The sequence below is a fragment of the Salvelinus namaycush genome, chromosome 5 (assembly GCF_016432855.1).
Source record: "Salvelinus namaycush isolate Seneca chromosome 5, SaNama_1.0, whole genome shotgun sequence".
In the NCBI taxonomy this organism is placed as follows: domain Eukaryota; kingdom Metazoa; phylum Chordata; class Actinopteri; order Salmoniformes; family Salmonidae; genus Salvelinus; species Salvelinus namaycush.
In genome coordinates this window covers 61,366,806-61,388,994 of record NC_052311.1, presented here as the reverse complement: position 1 = coordinate 61,388,994, position 22,189 = coordinate 61,366,806, and the positions used below count along the sequence as shown (strand labels likewise).

General features: G+C 46.8%; 2 protein-coding genes across 2 annotated transcripts; one reads left to right on the top strand and one right to left on the bottom strand.

Moving 5' to 3' along the window:
- Positions 1–9,222: 9,222 nt before the first annotated feature.
- Positions 9,223–11,387, top strand: LOC120048642 (trypsin-like). Its single transcript, XM_038994748.1, has 6 exons — positions 9,223–9,299; positions 9,554–9,710; positions 10,101–10,199; positions 10,339–10,502; positions 10,699–10,835; positions 11,043–11,387. Exons 1-6 carry the CDS (start codon positions 9,260–9,262, stop codon positions 11,193–11,195), a joined length of 750 nt encoding a protein of 249 aa, XP_038850676.1. The 5' UTR covers positions 9,223–9,259; the 3' UTR covers positions 11,196–11,387.
- Positions 11,388–12,163: 776 nt separating this feature from the next.
- Positions 12,164–21,306, bottom strand: LOC120048648 (E3 ubiquitin-protein ligase CBL-like; the record flags this gene model as incomplete). Its single annotated transcript, XM_038994755.1, has 9 exons — positions 12,164–12,477; positions 12,654–12,718; positions 13,415–13,473; positions 13,608–13,763; positions 13,876–14,034; positions 15,041–15,260; positions 19,847–19,984; positions 20,808–20,929; positions 21,154–21,306. Coding segments are annotated over 9 exons (1,134 nt in total), but the record flags the coding sequence as incomplete, so codon positions are not given.
- Between the last annotated feature and the right edge of the window lie 883 nt (positions 21,307–22,189).

Here is a 22,189-nt window from a genome sequence, read left to right as displayed (position 1 = left end):
TATCCCTCCACCCTGCCCTGCCCCCTTTCCAAGTCTCTCGTGCCTGATGCCCCACCCCAAACTCTCCTGCCCCATCATGCCTCATCTTATCACAAACTCCCCTTACATTCTACCAGGTACTCAGAGCATGCGTTTATCCCATTCCTCACGCCAATGTCATCATGGGACATTTAGTTATTGGAATAAGTCACAGCTGCAGCTGTCTCAACCTTGGGACTTTGGACAGAAAGTGTTTAGTGTTGAAACAGTTGTGCTGTTGGCCAGATTGTCAGAGTGGTAGGATCATTGAGACCTTTTGCAACACCTCAAAGAAGAGGAGGGGAAAAAGTTGTTGTACTTTTCAGGTACTAGTTCTAACATCACAGGTGGCCGTTTCTCTCACAGACCCTGGCCTATATTCAAGGGCATACCAAGAGTACTAAAGAATAGTAGCAGAGATAAGGAAGGCTCTATGAGTAAAATTTGAATAGAACCAGACAGAAAGATGATTTTCACATTTAAAATGTTATGCAATCAGAACATTCAACAGAATAATTGGTTGTTCTGTAAGATGCAACATTGGAAAGCGAATAGACTTTGTGGGATGAGCACAGGCTGTTAAGTATCCGTGGTCCTTTTGATACTGCATATGGCCAGCCATGGGTACATGTCCTTATGTGCCACATGCCACTTCAAAAGGCTAAATGTCTGTCACATTCAGTTTGCCAGCTACTGGTTAATCATCAGCTAGGTGTACACTCCCCTACATATTTATTTGGGCAGTGAAGATAAAACTTTTTATTTGGCTCTATACTCGGACATTTTGGATTTGAGAACAAATGTTTTATACACTACATGGCCATATGTATGTGGACACCCCTTCAAATTAGTGGATTTGGCTCAGCAACACCCGTTGCTGACAGATGTATAAAATCAAGCACAAAGCCATGCAATCCCCATAGACAAACATTGGCAGTAGAATTGCCCGTACTGAAGAGCTCAGTGACCTTTAACGTGGCACCGTCATAGGATGCCACCTTTCCAACAAGTCAGTTCGTAAAATGTCTGCCCTGCTAGAGCTGCCCCTGTCAACTGTAAGTGCTGTTATTGTGAAGTGGAAACGTCTAGGAGCAACAATGGCTCAGCTGCAAAATGGCAGGCCACAAAAGCAGGTGTCCACATACATTTGGTCATGTAGTGTATGAGGCGACAGTACAGAATTTCACCTTTTATTTTAAGGGTGCTTTCATACATATCTGTTTTATCGTTTAGAAATGAATGCACTTTTTGTATCTAGTCACCCCATCACTTATAGTGTATTTCATTTAGTCAAAAGTTTAGTATTTGGTCCCATACTCCTAGCACACAATGACTACATCAAGCTTATGTATCTACAAACTTGTTGGATGCAATTGCAGTTTGTTTTGGTTGTGTTTCGGATGATGTTGTGCAAATGGTAAATAATGTATTGCGTCATTTTGGAGTCAAGTCAGTTTTATTGTAAGTAAGATGTTCCCGAACACTTCTACATTAATGTGGATGCTACCTTGATTACAGATAATCCTATTACTAGCCTATTCAACCTCTATTTCGTATCGTCTGAGATCCCCAAAGATTGGAAAGCTGCCGCGGTCATCCCCCACTTCATAGGGGGAGACACCTTAGACCCAAACTGTTTTAGACCTATAGCCATCCTGCCCTAGCTTTCTAAAATCTTTGAATGCCAAGTTAATAAACAGATCACCGACCATTTCGAATCCCACCGTACCTTCTCCACTATGCAATCTGGTTTCCGAGCTGGTCATGGGTGCACCTCAGCCACGCTCAAGGTCCTAAACGATATCATAACCGCCATTGATAAAAGACAGTACTGTGCAGCCGTCTTCATCGACTTGGCCAAGGCTTTCGACTCTGTCAATCACCGCATTCTTATCGGCAGACTCAATAGCCTTGGCTTCTCAAATGACTGCCTCGCCTGGTTCACCAACTACTTCTCAGATAGAGTTCAGTGTCTCAAATCGGAGGGCCTGTTGTCCGGACCTCTGGCAGTCTCTATGGGGGTGCCACAGGGCTCAATTCTCGGGCCGACTCTTTTCTCTGTATATATCAATGATGTCGCTCTAGCTGCTGGTGATTCTCTGACGACACCATTCTGTATATATCTGGCCCTTCTTTGGACACTGTGCTAACTAACCTCCAAACGAGCTTCAACGCCATACAACACTCCTTCGTGGCCTCCAACTTCATTTAAATGCTAGTAAAACTAAGTGCATGCTCTTCAACCGATTGCTGCCTGCACCCTCCCGCCCGACTAGCATCACTACTCTGGACGGTTCTGACCAAGTCTAACCTGTCTGGTTAGACTGTAAACTCTCCTTCCAGACTCACATTAAGCATCTCCAATCCAAAATTAAATCTAGAATCGGCTTCCTATTTCGCAACAAAGCCTCCTTCACTCTTGCCGCCAAACATAACATCGTAAAACTGACTATCCTACCGATCCTTGACTTCGGTGATGTCATTTACAAAATAGCCTCCAACACTCTACTCAGCAAACTGGATGTAGTCTATCACAGTACCATCCGTTTTATCCCCAAAGCCCCATATACTACACACCACCGTGACCTGTATGCTCTTGTTGGCTGGGCCTCACTACATATCCGTCGCCAAACCCACTGGCTCCAGGTCATCTATAAGTCTTTGCTAGGTAAAGCCCCACCTTATCTCAGCTCACTGGTCACCATAGCAACACCCATCCTTAGCACGGGCTCCAGCAGGTACATTGCACTGGTCATCCCCAAAGCCAACACTTCCTTTGGCCGCCTTTCCTTCCAGTTCTCTGCTGCCAATGACTGGAACGAATTGCAAACATCGCTGAAGCTGGAGTCTTATATCTCCCTCTCTAACTTTAAGCATCAGCTGTCTGAGCAGCTTACCGATCACTGTACCTGTACATAGCCAATCTGTAAATAGCTCACCCAACTACCTCATCCCCTGTCACGACTTCTTCCGAAGTCGATGCCTCTCCTTGTTCGGGTGGTGCTCTGCGGTCGACGTCACCGGTCTTCTAGCCATCATTGATCCATTTTCCATTTTCCATTGGTTTTGTCTTGTCTTCCTACACACCTGGTTTCAATCCCATTCATTACCTGTTGTGTATTTAACCCTCTGGTTCCCATCATGTCTTTGTCAGAGATTGTTTTATGTTCAGTGTCGTGTTGTTTGTATTTGGTGCGCGACGGGTCCTCGTACCCAATTTGTTTCATTTTGTATTTATGGTTTTGGAGTTATGTTTTGTTTTATTAAATTACTAAATTTTACCAAGTTTAATTCTCCTGCGCCTGACTTCCCTGCCACCTATACACACAAATTTTGACAGAATCTCTGACCTACAATGAAGTCAGCAGGAGAAGGTACCCCGGCCATGGAGGTGGAGGAGTGCGTCATGGAACATACAGAGATTATTTACAAACTGAGCGCTGCCATGGATCGCGTTGTCCAGAATATGGACTGCTGGGAGACACAGGGAGTTTTCCCAGCGCCTCCACCAGCACAACCGGGGTCTCCCCTGAACGCCCCTTTCCCACCTGAACCTAGCAGGATCCAGCTATCCATGCCACAGGGATACGATGGAGATGCTGCTGGCGGTAAAGCCCTGGGGTGGGCCAGCGCTGTGTGTGGAGGGGGAGATGCAGCGTTGGACGATTTTGAGGAGTTCACCTGCTGTTTCCGGACAGTATTCGACCACCCACCTGAGGGCAGAGCGGCGGGTGAGCGCCTCTACGATCTGAGGCAGGAGACGAGGAGCGCCCAGGAGTTTGCACTGGAGTTTAGGACCCTGGCTGCCGGAGCTGGATGGAGCAACCGGGACTTGATCGACCATTACTACTGTAGTCTACGTGAGGACGTCCATCGGGAGCTGGCTTGCAGAGACACCACCCTCACTTCCGACCAGCTGGTGGACCTGTCCATCCGGCTGGACAACCTGCTGGCTACTCGCGGACGTCCAGATCGGGGTTTGGTTGTTCCATCCTCCCGCACATCCTCTCCGATACCTATGGAGGTGCGGTGCACAGGGAGAACGGAGGGGGTTCCCGCTCGTGCACCATATGTGGCCACAGAGGTCACACTGCTGGTCGGTGCCGGGTTAGTTCCTCTGGGTATCGAGGTGGCAGGCAGGGCACTCTGGCGTCACCCCAGGTGAGTAGGCACCATTCTCATCCAGAGCCCTCTGTTGCACATATGTTTGTCTCTGTTATCTTTCCTGAATTTCCCCCGCTTTCCCAGCATAAGGCGCTAGTAGATTCAGGCGCGGCTGGGAATTTCATTAACAAAGGATTAGCTCATAGTTTAGGGATCCCCATTGTTCCTGTGAATATGCCTTTCCCCGTTCATGCTTTAGATAGTCGACCATTAGGGTCAGGGTTTATCAGGGAGGCAACCGCTCCTTTGAGTATGGTAACGCAGGGGGGTCACAAGGAAAAGATTAGTCTTTTTCTTATTGATTCTCCTGCGTATTCCATGGTGCTGGGCCTACCCTGGTTAGCTTGTCATAACCCTACTGTTTCGTGGCCACAGAGGGCTCTCACGGGGTGGTCGCGAGAGTGTTCAGGTAGGTGTTTAGGGGTTTCTGTTGGTGCTACTAAGGTGGAAAGTCCAGACCAGGTCTCCACCGTGCGCATTCCCCCAGAATATACCGATTTGGCTCTCGCCTTCTGTAAAAAGAAGGCGACTCAATTACCACCCCATCGACGGGGGGCTTGTGCGCTAGATCTCCTGGTAGACGCTGCACTTCCCAGGAGTCACGTGTATCCCCTGTCGCAAGCGGAGACGGTGGCTATGGAGACATATGTCTCTGAATCCCTGCGTCAGGGGTACATTCAGTCCTCCATTTCACCTGTCTCCTCGAGTTTCTTTTTTGTGAAGAAGAAGGATGGAGGTTTGCGCCCGTGCATTGATTATCGAGGTCTCAATAAAATCACAGTGAGATATAGTTACCCGCTACCTCTTATCGCTACGGCGATTGAGTCAATGCACGGGGCGCGCTTCTTCACTAAACTGGATCTCAGGAGTGCGTACAATCTGGTGCGTATTAAGAAGGGAGACGAGTGGAAGACTGCATTTAGTACCACCTCAGGGCATTATGAGTACCTAGTCATGCCGTATGAGTTGATGAATGCTCCATCAGTCTTCCAATCATTTGTGGATGAGATTTTCAGAGACCTGCACGGGCAGGGTGTAGTGGTGTATATGTAAGACATTCTGATATACTCTGCTACACGCGCCGAGCATGTGTCCGTGGTGCGCAAAGTGCTTGGTCGCCTGTTGGAGCATGACCTGTACGTCAAGGCTGAGACATGCTTGTTCTTCCAACAGTCCGTCTCCTTCCTAGGGCATCGGATTTCCACGTCAGGGGTGGAGATGGAGAGTGATCACATTGCAGCCGTGCGTAATTGGCCGACTCCCACCACGGTAAAGGAGGTGCATCGATTCTTAGGGTTTGCCAACTACTACCGGAGATTTATCCGGGGTTTTGGTAATGTTGCTGCTCCCATTAGCTCACTGCTCGGTGCGCTTGCAGTGGTCAGCTGAGGCGAACAGGGCTTTTAGGCACCTGAAGGCTCTGTTTACCTCGGTTCCTGTGTTGGCTCATCCGGATCCCTCTTTGCCGTTCATAGTGGAGGTGGATGCATCTGAAGCTGGGATAGGAGCAGTGCTCTCTCAGCGCTCGGGTACGCCACTGAAGCTCCGCCCCTGTGCCTTATTTTCGAAGAAGCTCAACCCGGCGGAGCGAAACTATGATGTGGGGAACCGGGAGCTGTTGGCTGTCGTCAAGGCTTTGAAGGCGTGGAGATATTGGCTTGAGGGGGCTAAACACCCTTTTCTCATCTGGACTGACTATCGCAATCTGGAGTACATCCGGGAAGCGAGGAGACTGAATCCTCGTCAGGCAAGGTGGGCCATGTTTTTCACCCGTTTTGTGTTTACCCTCTCTTACAGACCAGGCTCCCAGAACGTGAAGGCAGACGCACTGTCCCGGCTGTATGACACAGAGGTCCATGGATCCCACTCCCATACTCCCAGCCTCTTGTTTGGTGGCGCCGGTAGTGTGGGAGCTGGACGCGGACATTGAGCGGGTGTCACGTGCAGAGCCCTCTCCCCCTCAGTGTCCAGCTGGGCGTCTGTACGTTCTGTCTGCTGTTCGTGACCGACTGATCTATTGGGCCCACACGTCGCCCTCCTCTGGTCATCCTGGGATAGGTCGGACGGTGCGCTGTCTTGATGGGAGGTACTGGTGGCCCACTTTAGCTAAGGACGTGAGGATTTATGTTTCCTCCTGCTCAGTGTGCGCCCAGAGCAAGGCTCCTAGACACCTGCCCAGAGGTAAGTTACAACCCTTACCCGTTCCACAACGGCCGTGGTCACACCTGTCGGTGGATTTCTTAACTGATCTTCCACCTTCACAGGGTAACACCACGATCCTGGTCGTTGTGGATCGTTCTGTCGTCTCCTCCCTTTGCCCGGTCTCCCTACGGCCTTACAAACTGCGGAGGCTCTGTTTACACACGTCTTCCGGCACTATGGGTTGCCTGAGGATATAGTGTCTGATCGGGGTCCCCAGTTCACGTCAAGGGTCTGGAAGGCGTTCATGGAACGTCTGGGGGTCTCGATCAGTCTTACCTCAGGTTTTCACCCCGAGAGTAATGGGCAGGTGGAGAGTTAACCAGGATGTGGGTAGGTTTCTGCGGTCTTATTGCCAGGACCGGCCGGAGGAGTGGGTGAAATTCGTGCCCTGGGCAGAGATGGCCCAGAACTCACTACGCCCTTCCTCCACTAACCTTTCTCCCTTTCAATGTGTATTAGGGTACCAGCCGGTTCTGGCTCCATGGCATCAGAGTCAGACCGAGGCTCCTGCGGTGGACAATTGGTTCCGGCGCGCGGAGGAAACTTGGGAGGCCGCCCACGTTCACCTTCAGTGCGCCATACTGCGCCAGAATGTTGGCGCAGACCGTCACCGCAGTGAGGCCCCGGTGTTCGCACCAGGGGACAGGGTCTGGCTCTCGACCCAAAACCTGCCCTGCCAGAAGCTGGGTCCGCGGTTTGTGGGGCCGTTTAAAGTCCTGAGGAGAGTGAACGTGGTATGTTATAGGTTACAGCTACCCACTAATTACCGTATTAACCCCTTGTTCCATGTGTCTCTCCTCAGGCCGGTGGTGGCTGGCCCGCTCCAGGAGGCTGAAGTGCGGGATGTTCCTCCGGGGCGGAGGACATCGAGGGGGTCCCGACGTACTCCGTTCGATCCATTTTGGATTTGAGACGTCGGGCGAGGGGCCTTCAGTACCTCGTGGACTGGGAGGGGTACGGTCCTGAGGAGAGAAGCTGGGTTCCGGTGGAGGACGTGTTAGATCCCTCCATGCTGTGAGAATTCCACCGTCTCCATCCGGATCGCCCTGCGCCTCCGGGTTGCCCCCGAGGGGGGGGGGGGGGGGGGTACTGTCCTGACTTCTGCCGAAGTCGATTACTCTCCTTGTTCGGGTGGTGCTCGGCGGTCGACGTCATTGGTCTTCTAGCCATCATTGATCAATTTTTCATTTTCCATTGGTTTTGTCTTGTCTTCCTACACACCTTGTTTCAATCCCATTCATTACCTGTTGTGTATTTAACCCTCTGGTTCCCATGTCTTTGTCAGAGATTGTTTTATGTTCAGTGTCGTGCTGTTTGTATTTGGTGCGCGACGGGTCCTCATACCCAATTGGTTTCATTTTGTACTTATGGTTTTGTTTTATTAAATTACTCCATTTTAACAAGTTTAATTCTCCTGCGCCTGACTTCCCTGCCACCTATATACACGAATTGTGACATCCCCATATTATTACTTACCCTCTTGCTCTTTTGCACCCCAGTATCTCTACTTGCACATCATCATCTGCACATCTATCACTCCAGTGTTAATGCTAAATTGTAATTATTTTTGCCTCTAGGGCCTATTTATTGCCTTACCTCCCTACTCTTCTACATTTGCACACACTGTACATAGATTTTTCTATTTTTCTTTTTGTGTTGTTGACTGTACGTTTGTTTGTAACTCTGTTGTTTTTGTCGCACTGCTTTGCTTTATCTTGGCCAGGTCGCAGTTGTAAATGAGAACTTGTTCTCAACTGGCCTACCAGGTTAAATAAAGGTGAAATATATATTTTTTAATTATGAATGAATAATGATGTTACAGATGGACAAAGGTCATGCCCCCAAAACATACTAACCTCTCACCATTACAAATAACAGGGAGGATAGGATTGTCTTGGAGGTATGATATTCATGCATCTGTAACTTTATCACTCATCATTATTCAAGATTCATTCATGATTATCATGGTAGCATCCACATGAATGTAGAAGTGTTCAGAAACATATTCTATTCTTATTAACAATAAAAGTGACTCCAAAATGATATTTATATCATTCATTTCTACTGGGCACAACATAATCTGAAACACAACCAAAACAAACTGCAAATGCATCCAACAAGTTTGTAGAGTCACAAGCTTGATTTAGCAGTGGTGTAAAAAGTATTACATTTTCATTCTTGAGTAAAAGTACAAAGTAAAAGTAAACGCTATACATCACATTCCTTATATTAAGCAAATCAGATGGCACACTACAACACCCTCAATATTTATGACACCTTCAAATGGGAGGACTAGATACATAAAGTACTATCATTTCGAAATGGTAAAACATATGTATGAAGCACCCTCAAATTGAAGGTGACATTCTGTACTGTCGGCTTATATAAAACATGTGATCTCAAATCCAAAATGCTGAAGTATAGAGCCAAATGAATAGTTTTAGCTTCACTGTCCAAATAAATACGTAGGGGCGTGTATGAAGCGAAGTGTATGCAGGTGCCTTAAATAAAATATTGTGGCCCTTGTATGCTTGTATGTTTAGGGATAAGGGAGAGTAAGAGGAGTGGATTAGGGTGGTCAGCAGGGTAGAGTGAATGTTGTGAGCATATGGGAGGGCAGTGCAGGTAGAGTGTGAGGGGTAGGGGAGGGCAGATGGGGTGTGAGGGGTATGGGGAGGTAAGGTAGGGTGTGGGGTGGGGGAGGGCAGATAGGGTGTGAGGGGTAGGGGAGGGCAGATAGGGTGTGCTGGGTAGGGGAGGTAAGGTAGGGTTTGTGGGGTGGGGGAGGGCAGATAGGGTGTGTATAAATAAAGTCCATGCGCGTGTCCAGGTGTCTTTGATCAGCCAGTGTTCACCGGACAGACAGACAGACACCATGAGACTGCTCGCTCTGATACTGCTGGTTGGAGCTGCTGGTAATTAAACACATACACACACACACACACACACACACTTTAACATACTCTACCAATTATATATCAAAAACTATTCGTAAGGAATATTAATCTTACATATAGCTTATAACAGCTTTCAACTTTTTTACCAAACAGGCTGTTTTTATGTGATGTAGAAAAATTCTGATGAATACTATTCAGAGTGCAACAATGTCCTCATCTCTCCCCTCTTGTGACCACTCTCTCTGTATGGTGTCTCTCTCTGTGTGTTTCAGTGGCAGTGCCCCGTGAGGATGGTAAGATCATCGGTGGCCAGGAGTGTGAACCTCACTCCCGACCCTGGATGGCCTCCCTCAACTACGGGTACCACTTCTGCGGAGCCGTGCTCATCAATGAGCAGTGGGTGCTCTCTGTCGCTCACTGCTGGTACAAGTGAGTAAGGGTGGAGGGCAGGGGAGGGAAAGGGAAAGGGGGATACCTAGTCAGTTGTACAACTGAATGCATTCAGCAGAAATGTGTCTTCCGCATTTAACCCAACCCCTCTGAATCAGAGGTGCGGGGGTCTGCCTTAATCCACATCCACGTCTTCGGCGCCCGTGGAACAGTGGGTTAACAGCATTGCTCAGGGGCAGAACAACAGATTCTGGGCCAATATGAACCAAAAGGAGGGCTCTTCTATGTCTTCCGCAGTGTGACACTTTGAATCTTATCAAACTGACATGAGGTTTCTCTGTAATCATAGTTGTATCACCCTGTCTTTCCCTTTGTCCTCTTCCTCCTCTCCTTCCTCTGCCCTTCCTCTCCTTCGTCCTCCTCTCTCAGCCCCTACGCTATGCAGATCATGCTTGGAGAGCACAACCTGCGTGTGTTTGAGGGAACTGAGCAGCTCATGAAGACTCAAAACATCATCTGGCATCCCAGGCAAGCTACACCCACACTTACCCCTTACACATCACTTTAGGGAAGCCATTTTATAACAATCGAACCGAGACTGAATGGAGTTTTATCACATTACATGATTCAATACAAATCCCTTGGCCTCTCTCTCTTCTCTCTGTAGCTATGACTACCAGACGCTGGACTATGACATGATGCTGATCAAGCTGTTCCACCCTGTGGAGATCACTGATTATGTGAAGCCCATCCCGCTGCCCACCAGCTGCCCATACGCAGGCCTCCCCTGCTCCGTCTCTGGCTGGGGCAACATCGCCACCGGAGAGGAGGGTGAGACGGACCAAATACCCCTGCACTTTACCTTTACAAAACTATAACCACAGAAACTACACCCAAACACACTATACCAAACAAACTTTACCAACATTAATTATACCCTAAGTACCTTTATCCACACAGAAGAGGTATGACTACGGATAAATTATATTAAATAACTAAATCTCCCTGCCTTTTATTTCTTTCTCAGTTAACATGCCCACCCGTCTGCAGTGTCTGGATGTGCCCATACTGGAGGATGAGAAGTGTGAGATGGCCTACCCTGGCATGCTCACCCGCAGGATGGTGTGTGCTGGATACATGGACGGAGGCAGAGACGTATGCAACGTACGTACAGTATATGACACCTTTTTGATGAGCCCTTTTACTATCTTTGTTGTTTAGTCATTTATAAAACACAGTGGTACATATTAGGATCAACCTGAATTGATTTCTTACCTCTCTCTCTGTCTCTGTCTCTGTCCCTTTCCTCTCTCTCTCTCTCTCTCTCTCTCTCTCTTTCTCTCTCTTTCTCTCTCTCTCTCTCTCTCTCAGGGGGACTCTGGCAGTGGTCTAGTGTGTTTGGGTGAGGTTCATGGCCTGGTGTCCTGGGGTCAGGGCTGTGCCGTGCCCGGATACCCCGGAGTCTACGTCAAAGTGTGTGAGTTCCTCCCCTGGATCGATGAGACCATGAAGGCCAACATGTAACACCACTAGCTGCTTTCCTCCCTGTCTCTCAGACCTCCACTCCTCCAAACTCTTCCTCCCTGTCTCTCAGACCTCCTCTCCTCCAAACTCTTCCCCTCTCTCTCTCTCGTTCTCCTCCTAGTTTAATACTAAAGTGGAATCAGCACAGAGTGTAAGCATGTCAAACACAATAAAGCCTTAAGTTACACTATCTTCCATCTGTCTGTCTTAGGAACTACACTTTCATTACTATGTGCATTTTTATTGGTATGATCAGTGGGCAAACTTCTGAGTACATTTTAACAACTTGAGGGAGGTGCAAAAGTTTTATTTGGGTTTCATGTTTGATCATATTAACATACAACTATAGTATGTAGGCTATATACCGTACTAGTCATACATCCCGGACAAGGTTCTGAGGGACTCTGCCCCACTCTGTAATTTGCAGTCATGAATTAAAGCCGAGGTTTGCAATATGTTTTAAGTATGGGGTAAATTATGAGGTAGCATATTTTCAATGCCCTACATACACACATCAAGCAATGAAATAATTTGACCTGTTATTGGAACTGTGCAGCAGCTAACTCTGTTTGCTGTGCAGCAGAGGGCATCAGTGAGTTGTTCCATCAGTCTGTCCTTCTTCACTCACTTTGATGTTATTATTAGTAGATCAACAGGGCATTCTCCCTCCATATTAAGGCATACACAAGATACATACAGTGGGGCAAAAAAGTATTTAGTCAGCCACCAATTGTGCAAAGGTGCCATTAATACAGGTAACGAGTGGAGGACAGAGGAGCCTCTTAAAGAAGAAGTTACAGGTCTGTGAGAGCCAGAAGTCTTGCTTGTTTGTAGGTGACCAAATACTTATTTTCCACCATAATTTGCAAATAAATTAATTAAAAATCCTACAATGTGATTTTCTGGATTTTTTTTCTCATTTTGTCTGTCATAGTTGAAGTGTACCTATGATGAAAATTACAGGCCTCTCTCATCTTTTTAAGTGGGAGAACTTGCACAATTGGTGGCTGACTAAATACTTGTTTGCCCCACTGTATACATAAGGTACAGAAGATTAACAATGGCTGTTTTTCAGGAACAGTGGAAATGGACCTTTCTTATTCCTATTATCCATCCATTCTTGAGTCAGTCAGAGATGTTGTGCTTATCTTTTCTCCCAGAGTCAGGAGGACATGGTTCTCTCCCGCTCTCTCTGGCTGCACCCGAACTCTGACGTCCGTTCACTCCTTTCTTTGTCTCTTCTGTTTCACTGAATCTGAGGCCCCTAACCAGGCTGCTCCACCTACAAGATAAATGTTAGATCAATAGATAGATAGATAGAGAGAGGTTAGTGAAGGGTTCACTAACTCTCAGTGTGTGTTACAGTAAGTGGAAAAGCCCCTGTAAAATAGTTTATTATGGTAAAGAACAGCCCTCCACTCCCTCCCTCCCTCCCTCCCCCTCCTCTCTGATACTCACCCTCTCCACGGGACTGGGAGGAGACACAACAGGAGTGGAGGTTTGGCTCTGAGACAGAATCCTCACTGTTACCAGAGAACACAACAACATTCACCACCGTCATGTTTTAACACTTTGGAAAGCTAATACTGTATACAAGGTGCTATACAAATAATGTTTACAATTAAAACATGGTACTTGTGGCCACATTTACTATTTTATGTATAGCAAGCATATTGTTGTGTTACACTAAAAATAAACACACACTTTTTGAAGAAAGTCCCATTGGGGACAGGCATGGATGGCCTGTGAGAGATTGGGAGTGTGGGTGGTTGTCTGAACCCCCCAGAATTCTCATCCTCACTACTAGCTAGCTCCTCCCACTGGCATCTTAAGGGGAGGAGACAGAACACAAGAGCTCTCAATCAAGTTCAATGAGGAAGTACTGTAACCAAATTATTTATATTTAGTTGTGTAACATTAAGTCACACACAAAGTGGTGAGGTTTCAGGTTATTGAGCAAACCATACAAACCAAAAGTGTTTATAAAAAAATGTATTCAGAAAACTGTATGGCTACGGCCAGTAAACATCAGACCTAGGGAGGAACAAACAGTGAGCTAACATTGGTCACATTGCCCTATTTTATTTGTCTATCTCCTGAGCTTCTTTAGGATGTAGGCTACAGTACACAATTATTTTCTTTCTGACAGACATCTTCCATATGTCTTAAAAGCCTAAAATGCAGTTATCCATCCACTGCAGTATGCATTTAGAGCTCACCTGTTAGTGCTGGCAGTGTGGTGTGTGAGCGCTCTGTCTGAGGGGGTGTCACTGTGAGCCTGTGGTGGAATAAGGACACACCTTTACCTGTCTACCGAAGCCCCAGTTATCAGTGAATATGGGTTAGACTTCTTATTTCCATTGTGGTACTGTTACTATCAATTCTGTAGAGTGTGTGTATGGGGGAACTTACAGAACGCGAGTTAGAGTGGGAGTATTTGGCCAGTATATCGGGCACAGAGGGCTGTAAGGGGGCTTGTGGGGAAGGGCAGTGGGAGGAGGTGCTCTGTTTGGGAGGGAGGGGTGGAACGAGGCGAGAGCTGGGGAACTGGTATTCTTCAGACGACATCTGCATCAGAGAGAGAGAGAGAGAGAGAGAGAGTCATTGCAAGAGAAAACCCCCTGAGACAGAGACAGTAAAAGAGAACCCCACCCCCACCCCCACACACAACAAAACACACCCTCTTCATATAGGCCAGGTTTTTCATGACTAGCTGTACATCCTCCAGGTCATCTTCCTCTTCCTCTTCCTCGCTGACAGACAGGTAAGGCTCCACCAGGATTGACTCTGTCCCTCTGATGTCACAGCGACAGTAAGGGCAGGTGTGTCCATCCGACTTCTGCAACACATGGAATGATCACACCAGGTTTAGCAGAAAAAACATTATCTACACATCTGTACTGTCTGTTAATGTGTGGAAACTCATGTGTCGGTGTACGTTTGTGTATTGTTGTATCAAATCAATTCACATTTTATTTGTCACATACTTCGTAACAACAGGTATAGACTAACAGTGAAATAGTTACGGGCCCTTCCCAACAATGCAGAGAGAAAATGATTGCTGTATGTCAAAAAGATCCCTGGGATGATGCAGTAATTTGGTTCCGTCAAGAGCATTCCTGAGCAGATGCATTTCCCATGCTGTAAGTATAATACCCATAATATTGTCCTTTCTGTGTGTTATTTGCATTTACAGTAAAGCAACTGGTTTAGCATATCAAATTAAGATTGAGCATTCTACCGTAGTTCACTTTGGTAAAAACCGGAGTATTCTGTTCAAATCTATTCTATTGTGTCTTCTTGTCCCCTGAAATTTGACTGTGACAGTGTGTGTCAGTGTGTGTCAGTGTGTGACAGTGTGTGACAGTGTGTGAGAGTGTGTGACCAGGTGAGGAGTGGAAACTCTAAGGGCGAGTCTCCTCAGTGTGAGTGTAGCATGAGGAGGATGTACGCTTCGGCTCACACAGGAAGTCCTAACCCACATGTTAGGACACGATGGCCAATAATACTGCTCTAGGTGCTGCTACGCCGGTTCACCTACTGATGTGTAGTGGGCTGGCTCACTGACTGACGCACAGACGGACAGACTCGCCTACTGACAAACTGACTGACAGATTAACTGACTGACTGACTGACTAACTGACTGATTAACAGGTGGATGGGAAGACATTAACTGTCTGACCAAAAAACAATTCCATACAGTTAACCCAAATTGGTATGTTGATGATATATAATAATAAAAGAGGATATGGCTGGTGATGTCAGAGACATTGTGTGAGGGAACGATGTGTGGTTTGGCTTTGAGGATTTTGTTGGTGATGTGGTCAATCACAGAGTAGGCATACCTGCCATCCCGTGAGGCAGGGTTGGCACAGCAGGTGTCCGCAGGGCTGGATGCGTGTGTCCTTGTCTCTCTCTGTACAGCTCTTACACAGCTGGAAGGTACTACCCATCTCACAGTACATCTCATACTCGTCCTCTGTGACTTTGACCCTGCTTCTCTGTGCTGGTTCACACAGACTGGTGAGGTCTGGGTTCACATCACGTCCGTCAGGGTAAAGATAGCTGCAGACAAACACAACACAGAATTACACACACATTATGTAAAACGATTACAGGCCTGTGCAAATGTTGTGTGTTAGTGTTGGTCAGCTTTTTGTTCACCTGCACCCGCCCACAATTTTTAATAACCCATCAGCACTCTGTCATGGGAAAAAAAGGTTGAAAGGGGTGTATCTTGGCTATAAAAGACCTTTGTACTTTTGTCTCGCCACTCTCAACGGAGCATTAGAAATGGTGGATCGTTGACAAGTCATTGCTATTGCAAAGCTCTCATTATTAAAGATTTAGTTGAAGTATAACTCTGACTTGTGTGATAAGTTTTTCTCTCCTCATTTGATAGTAAAGAAATGAACCACCACAACTCCTGTTCCCAAGTCAAAATTTTGCCTACATTTGGTGTATCATTTTACTGCAAGAAATACTTAATTCTGCAGGAGTTAATATTAAGGCTATGTGAGAAGCTATAGACGTACTGTTAGTGTCCAGATTTTGGTTTCCATTGAACCCATCTGAAAAGTAGGCTACAGTTCCTTTGACTTGCCATAGGCCTATTTGAAGTCCCCATCTTGTGACTGTCAAATTTGTATAGAGTCTCACAATCATCACACATAAATAACATAACATCACACTGCTATCATCCTCTTTTACCACTTCACAAATCTTTCCCAAACATGACTTTTATGGCCCTCCCTTTCCTTTATTTTCAACTCTTCATTTCACAGCTTTTCTCTAATTGAATTAAACTCTGGCATTGTCCTTTTTGCCTCCATGTATTGAAGTGAGCTTTTTCTGCCAGTTACCATAAGCATTTGGCGATTGGCGTGTACACTATTTAGCACTTGTACAGTTAGGCCCTAAAGCTTAGGCTTATGCTATAAAGCCATTGCCAGAAGGCCTAATATAATTAAATTAAAACCTCAATGTTTGTGGATTTTTGAAGGTATTGTTTTCTCTTTATTCAAATCGCCCGCCACCCACCGTCCCTTCACCCACACAATACATAATGACCCTGAACCCACCGTCCCTTCATCCACACAATACTTAATGACCCTGAACCCACCGACCCTTCAGCCACACAATACTTAATGACCCTGAACCCACCGTCCCTTCATCCACACAATACATAATGACCCTGAACCCACCGTCCCTTCACCCACACAATACATAATGACCCTGAACCCACCGTCCCTTCATCCACACAATACATAATGACCCTGAACCCACCGTCCCTTCACCCACACAATACATAATGACCCTGAACCCACCGTCCCTTCATCCACACAATACATAATGACCCTGAACCCACCGTCCCTTCATCCACACAATACATAATGACCCTGAACCCACCGTCCCTTCATCCACACAATACTTAATGACCCTGAACCCACCGTCCCTTCATCCACACAATACTTAATGACCCTGAACCCACCGTCCCTTCAGCCACACAATACATAATGACCCTGAACCCACCGTCCCTTCAGCCACACAATACATAATGACCCTGAACCCACCGTCCCTTCATCCACACAATACTTAATGACCCTGAACCCACCGTCCCTTCAGCCACACAATACATAATGACCCTGAACCCACCGTCCCTTCATCCACACAATACTTAATGACCCTGAACCCACCGTCCCTTCAGCCACACAATACATAATGACCCTGAACCCACCGTCCCTTCATCCACACAATACTTAATGACCCTGAACCCACCGTCCCTTCATCCACACAATACTTAATGACCCTGAACCCACCGTCCCTTCATCCACACAATACTTAATGACCCTGAACCCACCGTCCCTTCATCCACACAATACATAATGACCCTGAACCCACCGTCCCTTCATCCACACAATACTTAATGACCCTGAACCCACCGTCCCTTCATCCACACAATACTTAATGACCCTGAACCCACCGTCCCTTCAGCCACACAATACTTAATGACCCTGAACCCACCGTCCCTTCAGCCACACAATACATAATGACCCTGAACCCACCGTCCCTTCATCCACACAATACTTAATGACCCTGAACCCACCGTCCCTTCATCCACACAATACTTAATGACCCTGAACCCACCGTCCCTTCATCCACACAATACATAATGACCCTGAACCCACCGTCCCTTCATCCACACAATACATAATGACCCTGAACCCACCGTCCCTTTATCCACACAATACTTAATGACCCTGAACCCACCGTCCCTTCATCCACACAATACATAATGACCCTGAACCCACCGTCCCTTCAGCCACACAATACATAATGACCCTGAACCCACCGTCCCTTCAGCCACACAATACTTAATGACCCTGAACCCACCGTCCCTTCAGCCACACAATACTTAATGACCCTGAACCCACCGTCCCTTCAGCCACACAATACTTAATGACCCTGAACCCACCGTCCCTTCAGCCACACAATACATAATGACCCTGAACCCACCGTCCCTTCATCCACACAATACTTAATGACCCTGAACCCACCGTCCCTTCAGCCACACAATACTTAATGACCCTGAACCCACCGTCCCTTCATCCACACAATACTTAATGACCCTGAACCCACCGTCCCTTCATCCACACAATACTTAATGACCCTGAACCCACCGTCCCTTCATCCACACAATACTTAATGACCCTGAACCCACCGTCCCTTCAGCCACACAATACATAATGACTCTGAACCCACCGTCCCTTCATCCACACAATACTTAATGACCCTGAACCCACCGTCCCTTCAGCCACACAATACTTAATGACCCTGAACCCACCGTCCCTTCATCCACACAATACTTAATGACCCTGAACCCATCGTCCCTTCATCCACACAATACTTAATGACCCTGAACCCACCGTCCCTTCATCCACACAATACATAATGACCCTGAACCCACCGTCCCTTCACCCACACAATACTTAATGACCCTGAACCCACCGTCCCTTCAGCCACACAATACTTAATGACCCTGAACCCACCGTCCCTTCAGCCACACAATACATAATGACCCTGAACCCACCGTCCCTTCATCCACACAATACTTAATGACCCTGAACCCACCGTCCCTTCAGCCACACAATACATAATGACCCTGAACCCACCGTCCCTTCATCCACACAATACATAATGACCCTGAACCCACCGTCCCTTCAGCCACACAATACATAATGACCCTGAACCCACCGTCCCTTCATCCACACAATACTTAATGACCCTGAACCCACCGTCCCTTCAGCCACACAATACATAATGACCCTGAACCCACCGTCCCTTCATCCACACAATACTTAATGACCCTGAACCCACCGTCCCTTCATCCACACAATACTTAATGACCCTGAACCCACCGTCCCTTCAGCCACACAATACATAATGACCCTGAACCCACCGTCCCTTCATCCACACAATACATAATGACCCTGAACCCACCGTCCCTTCAGCCACACAATACTTAATGACCCTGAACCCACCGTCCCTTCAGCCACACAATACTTAATGACCCTGAACCCACCGTCCCTTCAGCCACACAATACATAATGACCCTGAACCCACCGTCCCTTCATCCACACAATACTTAATGACCCTGAACCCATCGTCCCTTCATCCACACAATACTTAATGACCCTGAACCCACCGTCCCTTCAGCCACACAATACATAATGACCCTGAACCCACCGTCCCTTCATCCACACAATACTTAATGACCCTGAACCCACCGTCCCTTCAGCCACACAATACTTAATGACCCTGAACCCACCGTCCCTTCAGCCACACAATACTTAATGACCCTGAACCCACCGTCCCTTCAGCCACACAATACTTAATGACCCTGAACCCACCGTCCCTTCATCCACACAATACTTAATGACCCTGAACCCACCGTCCCTTCAGCCACACAATACATAATGACCCTGAACCCACCGTCCCTTCAGCCACACAATACATAATGACCCTGAACCCACCGTCCCTTCAGCCACACAATACATAATGACCCTGAACCCACCGTCCCTTCAGCCACACAATACTTAATGACCCTGAACCCACCGTCCCTTCAGCCACACAATACATAATGACCCTGAACCCACCGTCCCTTCATCCACACAATACATAATGACCCTGAACCCACCGTCCCTTCATCCACACAATACTTAATGACCCTGAACCCACCGACCCTTCACCCACACAATACATAATGACCCTGAACCCACCGTCCCTTCATCCACACAATACTTAATGACCCTGAACCCACCGTCCCTTCATCCACACAATACTTAATGACCCTGAACCCACCGTCCCTTCAGCCACACAATACTTAATGACCCTGAACCCACCGTCCCTTCAGCCACACAATACATAATGACCCTGAACCCACCGTCCCTTCATCCACACAATACTTAATGACCCTGAACCCACCGTCCCTTCATCCACACAATACTTAATGACCCTGAACCCTGAAACCATGTGTTTGATGTATTTGATACCATTCCACTGATTACACTCCAGTCATTACCACCAGCCTGTCCTCCCCAATTAAGGTTCCACCAACCTCCTGCGGTGTGTCCATGAGCGTGTTTACTTACCAGCCCTCCCTGAAGCCCTGGATGAGGGCCTGGTAGAGAGGTGTATTCTGGGGGATCGTCTGTACGATGTCGCCATCACCAGTCACATGACCAATGGCCCACTGGCCCATCCGAGTGCAGCTCAGACGGAAGACGTAGCTGGACAGAGATACACAGTTCACATGGAAACGTCTTTACTGTAGTTGATACAGATTTGACCATGAAATACAGGTAACCGCCAAAATAAAAGAAACACCAACATAAAGTGTCTTAACAGGGCGTTGGGCCACCACGAGCCAGAACAGCTTCAATGCATCCTTGGAATAGATTCTACAAGTGTCTGGAACTTTATTGGAAGGATGCGACACCATTCTTCCATGAGAAATTCAATAATTTGGTGTTTTGTTGATGGTGGTTGAAAACGGTGCCTCAGGCGCCGCTCCAGAATCTCCCATAAGCGTTCAATTAGGTTGAGATCTGGTGACTGAGACAGCCATGGCATATGGTTTACATTGTTTTCATGCTCATCAAACCATTCAGTGACCTCTCATGCCCTGTGGGTGTCATCTTATGGGGGCATAGCCATAGTAGCCCAAATAATGGGCAAAATAATGGCCTGCCCAGCATTTTTGTACATGACCCTAAGCATAATGGGATGTCAATTGCTTAGATAGCTCAGAAACCACACCTGTGTGGAAACACCTTCTTTCATCCTTTCATACTTTGTACCCCTCATTTCCTCAAGTGTTTCCATTATTTTGGCAGTTAACTCTACTTATCTAGGTATTATTCTTTACTATCACTATAATTATAATGATAGTGTGTCCCATTAAAAGTAATCACTGCAGATATTGTTGTAGGTTATGGTAAACCTCCTCTCTTTTCTCCTGAGCCCCTCCTATCCCCCTGTTCCTTCCCTTCATCTACTCTCTCTCGCCAAACCCCAAACCATCCACCCTCAAACAATCTCTCCTGTCCTCACCTCCCGGGCTGGTGCAGGTAGTTTTGGAGGCGGGCTTTGACCTGGTCGTAGGTGAGGAAGGCCATGTAGCCGGGATGGGTCACTGCCAACTGGTTCCAGTTCCTCAGAAGAGACCTCCAGGGCTGACAGGAGAGGGGAGGACATATTTACTATCAGTTGAAATATGTGTTATTATTTTCCACTTTGGAATGTTCTGGCTTTCTTTAGACAGTGGGAGACAGAAAGAATGGGATAGACATCTTGGAAAGTGGCAGAATGCATGTTCACTAAACATTATGTGAGGTGTCTAATTAACCAGGATGTAGGGCTACTTAGAACAGGGCTAACATATATGGATCACATGTACCTGGAATAGCCTGGTGAAGATGTCAAACTCGAACACTGAGATGTGGTTGTTACAGGTGAGATCTACAGTTGACTTTAGAGCCATGGACTCCATCCCCTCTTCAAAGTCATGGACCCTACGGAGATGCTGCTTAAAACTGCTCCACTGCACAATACACCTAGGAGAGAGAACGAGAGGAGGGGAGGAGAGGGAGAGAGGGGTGGGAGATAAAGGAAGAAGGAAAGTGAGAGAGAGAGAGAGAAAGAGAGTGAAAGTGAGAGGAGTGAAAAAGCAAGTGGAGGAACAGAATACTTTTCACAAGACTAGAAAGAAACTGCCTACATCACCAGTCAAAAGTTTTAGAACACCTACTCACTCAAGGGTTTTTCTTCATTTTTACTATTTTCTACATTGTAGAATAATAGTGAAGACATAAAACAATGAAATAACACATGGAATCATGTGGTAAGCAAAAAATCTAAATATATTTTATATTTGAGATTCTTCAAATAGCCACCGTTTACCTTGATGACAGCTTTGCACATTCTTGGCATGCTCTCAACCAACTTCATAAGGTAGTCACCTGGAATGAATTTCAATTAACAGGTGTGCCTTCTTAAACCTCTTATGGCTGCAAGCCCGAGGTCGGTACACCTATGACAACATCCAGCTCAAAGTGCAGAGCGCGAAATTCAAAAAAATTTTTTTTTTTTGCAGTTATATTGCAGGTGTGTTACCGTCAGTTAGTTTATTCGAAAGTCTTATTTATCATATTCAAAACATTTACGAGTCAGTTGTGTGATTTTAATATATTTAAATTATCAGTGTCCACAAATTCTCAAAAGGAACACTTATGGATTTGGAGAATAGCCTCGAGCCATTCTTGTATTGGCATGGCAAATTACATTATTAAACTCCAAATGCAAAACGACATTTGGATACTTTCGTGGAGAAGGAGACTGTGCCTAGGCTATAGAAAACATAAATTGAATTCGCATTTGAATCACTGCTATGTTTTGAGACGACAAACACCTGAGGCTGATTCCAGGATATTTGA